General features: G+C 40.5%; 1 protein-coding gene across 3 annotated transcripts in view; it reads right to left on the reverse strand.

Annotated features, from left to right (window-relative positions):
* Positions 1–8,422, reverse strand: part of SPG11 (SPG11 vesicle trafficking associated, spatacsin) — a 101,846-nt gene extending 93,424 nt beyond the window's left edge. For 2 of the 3 annotated variants that reach the window (XR_008514121.2, XM_024232354.3), the window contains exons 1-4: positions 8,124–8,422; positions 5,185–5,369; positions 3,828–4,052; positions 1,841–2,042 (exon numbers count right to left, since the gene is read on the reverse strand). Coding sequence is in view for 2 of the 3 variants with exons in the window: in XM_024232354.3 (XP_024088122.2) it covers positions 1,841–2,042; positions 3,828–4,052; positions 5,185–5,369; positions 8,124–8,380 (869 nt within the window). In the remaining variant the exon portion in view is untranslated. The other variant, XM_054532744.2, reaches the window with a different exon arrangement.
* Between the last annotated feature and the right edge of the window lie 2,037 nt (positions 8,423–10,459).

Consider the following 10,459-nt stretch of genomic DNA (forward strand, 5'->3'; position numbering starts at 1 on the left):
CCTGTCTCTAAAAATTGTAACATAATTTTTTAAAAGTGATTTCTTGCGGTTCTCATGTATTTTTCATCATGTTTCGTGCCATACCATAACCTTGTATAACAACACCATGGGACCCATATGAAATGTAATGCTGGAAGTGCTCCCAAGTAGAGAAAAGTCATGACATTGTAAGAAAAACATGAATTGCCTAACATGTACCATGGGTTGAGGTATGCTGCTGCGGTTGCTTGCCTTTTCAGACAGACTACTCATCTTGTAAACAGATTATGTAGAGTATCAATACAGTACGGTATTGTAAATGTATTTTCGCTTCCTTAAAATTTTCTTAACATTTTCTTTTCTGTAGCTTACTTTATTGTACGAATACAGTATAATAAATATAACATAGAAAATATGTGTTAACCAACTGTTTATGTTATCAGTAAGGTTTCTAGTCAACTGTAGGCTATTAGTAGCTAAGTTTTGGGGGAGTCAAAAGTTACATGTGGCATTTTGATCGTGCAGGGGGTTCGCAACCCTCAGTTGTTCAAGGGTCAACTGTACTGTTTTTTTCCTATGCATACATACCTATGATAAAGTTTAATTTATAAATTAGGCCCAGTGAGGGAGTAATAACTAATAATAGGACAATTACAACAATATACTGTAATAAAAGTTATGTGAATGTAGTCTTTCTTAAAATATCTTACTGTATGTAATACTTCTGGACCACAATTGACCGGGAGAAAGTGTAACTGTGGATAAAGGTGACAACTATATAAAAAAGAGAGGAAATGGAGAAAGGCCCCTAAGAAGGATGGAAGGAATGGGATCTAAAGCACACACAGAGGGATGGGCCTTCATAGGAGGCAAGGTCATCCAAGAAAAGTTGGGAATAAAGAGATTAATGGAGGTTTGAAGAAAACAGAGAAGGTTTAAAAATACAGTTGTAAAGAATGGGCTCATGAAAAATCACCGTAAAATTTCCAGGCAACATTAAGACCAATTAAAGGTACTAAGTGTGAACCTAGAGTGGTATCAATTTTCTTTTGTTGTTTTCTACAAGTACTCAGCTGTCTAACTGTAGACACTGTGAAGGCAGAAAAAAAGATTTCAATCAGGGTTGAAATTCTGCCAGACCAAGTGCTATCACAAGGCAGGAGCAAGAGTTTAGAGTACATTCAAGAAAGTAACTGGTATGATGGATCACAGAATCTATGCTGGAAAGAGAGGGAAGTGAAGACAGGAGGGGGTAAAGAGTGGAAGGTCAATAAATTGGAAATTCCAGTTAGGTCAGAGGACAGGTGAAGTGGGAGTACTTGAGTAAGCAAGCTGGAAAGTTTGGGAAGTTGTGGTCAGAGACTGAGATGTAAAAAGTAGTGACTTGGGGGAGGGGCGACTTCAAATATTGACAAAGCCTAGGGTATGGCTGTGGAGGTGGAAAGCTAAGGTAAACTGAAATTGACAATGAATTTAAAGAACCAATCATGAACTTGGGTTCTCAAGGAGCTTATAAACTCTACGGGAAACATGAGAAAATTAGGGAAATAACATGTCTATACAATTAAGTGCTAAACTGTGGTTTAAAATTGTGTAATTTTGATTTACATGACATAACCCATATATAACATATAAGTCAAATCAAATCAAAACTTTGATGAACATGTAAAAATATAAAAGGTAGCCAGTGGTCAGTTACACATATTATTCAGTAACTACTTTATAATGTATTAGCTAGAACATGATCTAACTGAATAGAAAAAGAAACACTAGTTAAAAAAAAGAAACTAACAAGGATATTTTTAACCTCTTATCAGTCTAACTATTTACCTCAAATTAGAAACTGCAGTCATCTACATACCTGAAATACAAATTTAAGTTAAGAGCAACTGCGGAGTTGGAGGAGCTGACAATCACTACAACATCAAGGTCTTGAGAAACTTTCAGTGAAGTAAATGAAGAAATCTTGGCTGGCTCCTGTCGCTGCTCATTACACATGTCTTCTTTGTGAAGTGCTAAATCCACATGAGCTACATATGTACCATCCACAACATCAAAAATGTCTTTGAGTTAGAGTTAAAAGAAAATGCCAGTTTTGTAAGTATGCCTAACCATTTAAAGCACAGGTTGGGATAGAGCGATAGACTTTATCACTCCAATTTTGTAGGTATAACAGAAGAAGACTGAAAACTGAGGCAAGCCCCCATTATAACAACCAGATGACTATGAAGTTGACGGCACAATAAAGAACCTGATACCAAGTTCTTCAACAACACCTGCTGAACATCTACTCAGGGCCGGGCCCAGAGGCACTGCTATTTTCCAACAGCACTGGCCAAGAGATGAGGTAAACCTACTATTTTATGTAACCCAATACTGTCTATCCAAAGTATTATCAACATGCAGTCAGTATAAAAACTGAGACATTTTATGTTTTTTCTTCTATAAATGTTCAAAGTCTGATATTTTACACTTAGAGCACATCTTAATTTGCGTACTAAATTTTCATCAGAAATACCTGATCTGTATTGAGACTTCATAAAATTTAAGGTTGAAAGTTGGAACAACTAAAGTTGTAACAAACATCCATAAAAGTTCTCCAATGACTGAATTGAGTATCAGCTTTTAAATCTAAAGTAACAAAAATTAGCTGGGAGTGGCGGCCCATGCATATAGTCCCAGCTACTCGGGAAGCTAAGGCACGAGAATCGCTTGAGCCCAGGAGGCAGGGGTTGCAGTGAGCCGAGATCATGCCACTGCACTCCAGCCCGGGTGAGAGTGAGACCCTGTCTCAGGAGAAGAAAAAAAAATCTAATTACACAAAATTAAGAATTCAATTCCCAAGTTATGCTAGCCAATTTCATATGCTTAATAGCCACATACGCTTAGTGCCTACTGTTTTGGACAGTGCAGTTCCATAACCTGGCAACAAAAATTGTTAATTTAGTATTGATGACATTTTTGCAAAAATTATATACCTATTACAAAATATAAAAACCATTATTTTAATTCAGAAATTAAAGTTCCAAAATCATATAAGGGATAATTTGTCAAATCTTCAGAATAATTTTGCTGATGACCAACAGATCTACCGCAGACAAAGAACCCATAATATTTTCCAAGATCAAATTAACGTGGCAAAGCAAACATTCATTAATATGATGGAAGCATCATTAAAGACAAGAGGTAGACTATATTTATACATGAAAAGACATGTATCACAACATAAGCATTTTTTTTTTTTAAGACAGAGTCTCAGTCTTGTTGCCTAGGCTGGAGTGCAGTGGTACGATCTTGGCTCACCACAACCTCCGCCTCCCAGGTTCAAGCTATTCTCCTGCCTCAGCCTCCCGAGTAGGCTGGGATTACAGGCATGCACCACCACGCCTGGCTAGTTTTTTCGTATTTTTAGCAGAGATAGGGTTTTACCATATTGGCCAGGCTGGTCTCGAACTCCTGACCTTGTGATCCGCCCACCTCGGCCTCCCAAAGTGCTGCGATTACAGGCGTGAGCCACCGCACCCGGCTACATAAGCACATAGTAGATATTCAAGAAATACATTTTGAATAAATACGTAATGCAGAGAATATACAATTTTAAAAGAACACAGATACGTATGGTTAATACTATTAAAAATGTATATACTGGAAAATATTCAACTAGAATATAAAGTAATATACAATTTAGTATTTTAAGTTTACGAGTATCTTTTTCCATGAAAAGTTTTACTGAATAACTAACCACGCTTCCTATATCCCAGCTCCCAAAACTAAAGCCTAAAAAGGCTCATCTTTATAGGTGTTCTTCTCCTCTGCATATCAATCAACACTTCTACCACCAAGGATACAGATCCAGCCTAAACTACTCAAAACAAAAAGAATTCCTCTGCAGAGCTGCGTGTCAATAATCATGTCCACTGCCTGTGCAGGCAAGGGTAGTGTGAAACAGTTGAGTACTCTAATTGCAGCATCTCTTTCAGGAAATATAATATGTAGGATGACACATTTGTTGATGAACAATAATGATGTGTTATTGTGAAATGACAGGATTCTCAAAGACAATAAGGAAATACCTACAAAACAAAAGGATATTATTTCAAACTCATTGGTCACAATTTTACAACTGGTACATTTGATTTTATAAACCTAATACAAAAAAGTAAAACAAAAAAGGAACTGGACTTAGTCTAACTTTACGCAGTTATCGTTCACACCCACCTAAGGAAGTCACTGGGAGGTAGGTAAGAGGATGAATAAAGACGGCCTACAATGTCCCTGGTTCCATTTATGCTAGTCTGACAGCACACTAGAAGGAGTATTCAAAAAAGCCAACTTACCCATGGGACCCCATAAGAACACTTTTTCTTTTTTTAAAAGAAAAAAAGAAGAAACCTTATAATCAAGGGTGAAGAGTATGTTACTGCTTTAAAAATAGAGGCTTGAGTGCTTTGATTTCTGCTCCCTGCAGTCAACAGCTCTATAAGCAGTCTAGATCAGCACTGTTCAATAGAAATATAATGTGAACCACATACATGACTTAAAATTTTCTAGCAGGGGTGGCTCACGCCTGTAATCCCAGCACTTTGGGAGGCCCAGGTGAGCGGATCACTTGAGGTCAGGAGTTTGAGACCAGCCTGGCCAACATGGCGAAACCCTGTCTCTACTAAAAATATAAAAGTTAGCTGGGCGTGGTGGCGGGCGCCTGTAGTCCAAGCTACTCAGAAGGCTGAGGCAGGAGAATCAGTTGAACTGGGGAGGCGAAGGTTGCAGTGAGCTGAGATGGCACCACTGCACTCCAGCCTGGGTGACAGAGCGAGACTCTGTCTCGAAAAAATAAAATAAAATAAAAATAAATAAATAAAATTTTCTGGTAGCCACATTGAAACAGGTGAAATTAATTTTAATAATATACGTTAGCTTATATTCAAAGTATTTCATATTGTGAAATGTAATTAAATACAAAAAATTGAGATATTTTACTTTTTTAGTATTAAGTCTTCAAAATCTAATATGTATATAACACAAAGTACATCTTAATTCATATTAACCACATTTCAAGTGCTCAATAGCCCCATCTGCCTAGTGACTACTATATCGGACAGTGTAGACCTGATTTCATCTCTATGACAACTTTTCCTGAAGTATATAACTACATGGTAATGTCACAAATTTAAATATGCTGAAAGACCACCTGTAGATACTTACTGATATCTTGATCTTCAATGAGCTTTTGCAATGCCTCCCCACTACAGCTATACAAAATGGTTGCATCACATCTTCCATCTTTCAAATTAAATTCATAGATAAGCAGTTCATAATTTTCACCAACAGCGAGCAGTTTGGGCTTTTCAGTTGGTGTGCTGCTGTCACGAGAATCCTCCCATATAAAGCTAAGAAAGAAAGTTTACATTTATTATATTCTATATCCGCAATAATATTTACCCACAATGGTGGGGGTAGAAGGGCTGAATAAGTAGAGAACAGTTTAGTTGACCTGGTATATTCATTCTACATGTCAATTTAAGAGAAGGTAAACTGCTCTAGGACCTCCCTCCTCTTCCCGCTTCCCTTTTACACCAACACAAAAATACAGGAGTGGGTGGTAAAAAACAAAAATGTGGGGCTCAGAGCAAGAAATGATGGCTCCATTTATTCTTTCATCTGTAATCTCAACTAGTATGTTTAAACAAACTGTCATGATCAAGGGTAGGTATCAACAACAAAATACGCATATTATTTATATGAGGTGGTATTCACAATAAAATAGGTTTTTGATAACTTAAATGTTTTGCCTTTAAAAAGAAAGTGATTATTTGTATTTATAGACTGACGATTCCAAATCTTGAAAAACTCTGCCTAATAGAACCTTCCGTGATGGAAATGTTTTATATTAGCATTGCCCAATACAGTAGTCAATAGCCACATGCAGCTACTGAACACTTGAAATGTGGGGCAACTAAGGAACCAAATTTTTTACTTTAACAGCCACATGTAGCTAATGACTACCATTACTAAACAGTACAGTTATGGAATTCTTAAACTGAAATGTCAAAATAACAACACTGGCAAGGCTGATAGTGTTTCAGCTTCAAATTAAACATTAAAACTAAATTACATATTACAAATAAAAGCCCCAAATTTGAAAATAACAATGGAAAGAGGTGAGGCTATACCATGCTGATAAAATTTCATCTTTTAAGAAACTTGCTTTTTCTACAGAAGTAGTAAGTTTTATACTTCTGGAGTAGTATATAAAACTACTGTGGTACATACATGATTTAATTCAGTTAGTAATAAAACTAATAAGAGTACACAATAGTATTATGTACTATTATGTATTTTATACTACTATAGTTTTATACTATTAGAGTATTATATCCTTATTAGATAAAAAAATTGACATGTTTCTGACTGTTCATATTGATAAATGTAGAAAATAACCTAAATGTCAAATACACAAAAGGTTAAACTAAGATATACTTAAAAGGTAGAGTACATCATTAGCATAGGGACAATACTGCCACATGGAAAGACAGGAAATTTTCAATGCAATAAACAAGATATATGATGTAATTTCAACAATATTAAAAAGACCTATGTACTTTGAAAAAGTAGGAAGTAAACTCTAAATACTATAAACATGCTCTTATTTTTACCCTATGAAGTATTTTAACTAAATTAAAATTCAATTCAAATAAAAAAATTAAAAAGTCCTTTCTTGGTCCTCCTCCCCTCTAATTTCATGAACTAGCATATGAACATTCCCTTTATTTCATCTGGGTCTTACCTTCCCTGCTGGGTTCTCAAACACCTAAAGATTTCGGCTTTTCTTTGCCCCATTCCTCTCTTTACAGAGTCACATTCACAGGTACTTGATACTGCTAAATAAACTAATTTCCCCTCAACTAGTTTATAAATAACTTAGTTTATAAACTAAACGCAGAGATTCCTCTTTCGAGCAACTAGACATTAAGGGTAGAGAGGACAAACCCAGAAGAGTTAAGCATTCACTGATTTATCAAATGAATCTCTAAATGTCAGGAGCTGTTAGAGGAGCTGGAGATTCCAAGATTAATAAGACACCTTTTGGCTACTCATCTTAAAGAGAGAGTTGTGAAAATACTATTAATAATTATTAAAAGAACAGGTCAGGCTCAGTGGCTCACGCCTGTAATCCCAACACTTTGGCAGGGAGAGGCGGGATCACTTGAGCCCAGGAGTTTGAGACTAGCCTAGGCAACATAGTGAGACCTCATCTCTACAAAAAATAGAAAAACTAGCCAGGCCTGGTGGTGCACACCTGTAGTCGTAGCTGCTGGGGAGGCTGAACCCGGGAGGTCAAGGCTGGCTGCCGTGAGCCGTGACTGAGCCACTACACTCCAGCCTGGGCGACAGAGACCTTATCTTAAAAAAAAAAAAAAAAAAAAGCAGCAGCCCACTCAAAACACTAAGAGAGCGTTCCTAAACTTTGATGTAAACTCTTAAGTACTGAACCAAGAGTTACGGAAGTACAAAGTAATGCATTATTGTAATCATGTTTGTCTTCCCCAAACATGCGCACCTCGCAAGAAAGAAGTGTCTTACTCAACTTTTTAGGCACTGCTCCTATGTAACAGCAGACACACAATATTTGTTGAATAAGTGAAGGGACAAACTGGACTCTGTCCTTGAAGAAGAGGACTACATGTGAAATAAAACGCTATTCATTTCAAGGACATGAAAAAAGTACCACGATGATTCAAATTAGAGATGATCCTCAGCTGGCATCTTTAACTGAAAGAAGAAATGGGCATGGGACTCGACGCTATGACAGTTAATCAACCTGCGTTGAATAATGAAAGAATCAGCGCCTCAGCTGAGACCTGTTCCGGGTTCGCCGCAGGTGGCAGAGGAGCTGGATGCCGTCTCCGCCCACCCGGAACAGGAGAGCCGGGCTGCCAGAATGCAACGACGCGAGCGTTTCAGGTCGGGGGAAGGGTTCTGTGAGGAAACCATGCTCGCCTCTGGGGCGTTTCCTGCAGCTGGCACCCTTCTCCCGCCACCTCTATGGCTGCAAGGAGGCCTCGGCATGAGCCCTTGGGGCTCAGCCAGCCGAGCCTAGGCTCTGGACTCCCCCCACGGCCCAGCTCTCCCTCAGCACTTACTGCCAGAAGGGGCCCTCCAGGCAGCAGCGACCCCCGCCCCGGCTGCCAGGCTCCAAAGAAAGCACTTGGAGGCTGCCCGCAGCCGTCAGGCTCCCCAGAGCCTCCTGCTGTGTGTGCAGCTGCGCCCGGGAGCCGAGCTGCCCCATCACCTCGGCGGGGACCGGCACCAACAGCATCGGTAGAACCCGCCCCATGGCCGCAACGCCCCAGCTACCGCCGGCGGAAGCGGCACTCGCGACCCCCTCCTCTGCAGCCATCTTGGCCCGGCGGTTACTTCCGGTCACTTTCGCCGGAACCTGACTGCGTCGTGGGCATGCGCGGTGTACGGAGCGGCTCACGCTCGGCCTCGTGACTCCCGCGGAGACCTCTCGGCTGTCTCCAGTCGATTCCATTCGTTTCCTGTGGGGGGCAGTACCAGCCTCTCTAGCAAAGCCACATCTGCCCTGACCCCAGTCCCACTCTGCTTAACTGCCCTGGCATGCTTGAAGGCCTAGCTTAGCGTAGCAGGCCGTTGCAGCCGTTCTCGCTCTGTGGCATTGCTCTTTGCCTTCTTGGTCCAGCTGCCTCCAGCTCCCTTGGAACCCAGTTCCTGCCTCTTTTGTTCGATTTTCTTATTGTGCTCTTTGCTTAAAGGCTCTGGGGTGGTGCCATTTCCGTGGTAGCATGGACCAAGTCTTACAGTGTGGATCCATAGTAAGGGTGTTGACCCGAAATTTGAAGTCAAATAATATCCATTGTAACAGTCAGAGAGACGGGGTAAGTAAGGGGTGGAGATGGTAGAGAGAGCTGTCTGTTTTCTCAGGGAAGTATGATCCAAGATCAAGAGAAGGAGAGGAGCAAAGGGTTTGAGGTGAGAAGAGGGGTTGAATAGGCATTTTGGTAAAGTCTCCTAAAAGACAACTGTACCTTCTTAACACATTTTCTACATTCAGAACATTTCAGCATAAATGTAACCTCCATTGACAGGCCTCCCCTAAGCCATTCAACCTAAAGTCCCTTCTACTGCAGTCTCTCACCTAGTTTTGTTTTTAAATCATAGTATTTATCACTACTTGATATTTTCTGCCAGTTCCTGTCCAATAAGAATGTAAACTTCAAAAGAGCAAGGACTTTGTTGCTCACCACTGTCCCGGCTAGTACCTAAAACAGTGCCTGTTTCATGAAAGGTACTCCAGCATTTGTTGATCAATGCATGACCTTATTTGTCAAAATAAAAGCAAACTTTTTTTTTTTTTTGAAGTGGAGTCTCGCTTTGTCACCCAGGCTGGAGTGCAGTGGTGGGATCTCGGCTCACTGCAACCTCTGCCTCCCGGGCTCAAGTAATTCTGCCTCAGCCTTCCTAGTAGCTGGGATTACAGGCGCACACCACACCCAGCTAAATCTTTGTATTTTAGTGGAGACGGGGTTTCACCATGTTGGCCAGGCTGGTTTCTAATTTCTGATCTCCGGTGATTTACCTGTCCCAGCCTGGAAATGCTAAGATTACAGATGTGAGCCACCGTGCCCGGCTGAAACCAAACATTTTCTATCACAAGGGAGATATATTCAACCTTCTAAGCTTAGCTGAGGTTGTTTTCTGTTAAAAATGGCAATGTTAAAGCAATTTCTAAGGTTACACTTGTGTTAGCTACAACAAGGCCTTGTCCCTTATAATCAGGACAGTCTTCTCATGCCTGTAAATCCCAGCACTTTGGGAGGCCAAGTTGAGAAGATCACTGGAGCCCACCCTTGCCAACACAGGGAGACCCTTGTCTCTACAAAAAAAAAATTAAAAAATTTTTGAGACAGTTTCGCTCTTGTTGTCCAGGCTGGAGTGCAATGGCACAGTCTTAGCTCACTGCAACCTCCAACCTCTGCCTCCCGGGTTCAAGCGATTCTCCTGCCTCAGCCTCCGAGTAGCTGGGATTACAGGCATGTGCCATCATGCCTGGCTGATTTTGTATTTTTAGTAGAGATGCGGTTTCTTTGTGTTGGTCAGGCTGGTCTCAAACTCCCGACCCTCAGGTGATCTGCCTGCCTTGGCCTCCCAGAGTGCTGGGATTACAGGCATGAACCACTGCGCCTGGCCAAAAAAAATTTTTTTTAATATTAGCTGGGTGTGGTGTCACATGCCTCTAATCCAAGCTACTCAGAAGACTGAGGTGGGAGGATCACTTGAGCCTGGAGATCAACGCTGCAGTAAGCCATGATGGTGGCACTGCACTCCCACATGGGTGAGAGAGTAAGACCCTGTCTCAAAAAAAAAAAAAAAAAAAAAGAAAAAGGACATTCCTGGAGCACTCACACATAAGATAGCCTTCATTATAGGTTTTAACTTACAAGCAAGTTCCAACACA

This window comes from Pongo abelii, chromosome 16 (genome assembly GCF_028885655.2).
Source record: "Pongo abelii isolate AG06213 chromosome 16, NHGRI_mPonAbe1-v2.0_pri, whole genome shotgun sequence".
NCBI classification, from domain to species: domain Eukaryota; kingdom Metazoa; phylum Chordata; class Mammalia; order Primates; family Hominidae; genus Pongo; species Pongo abelii.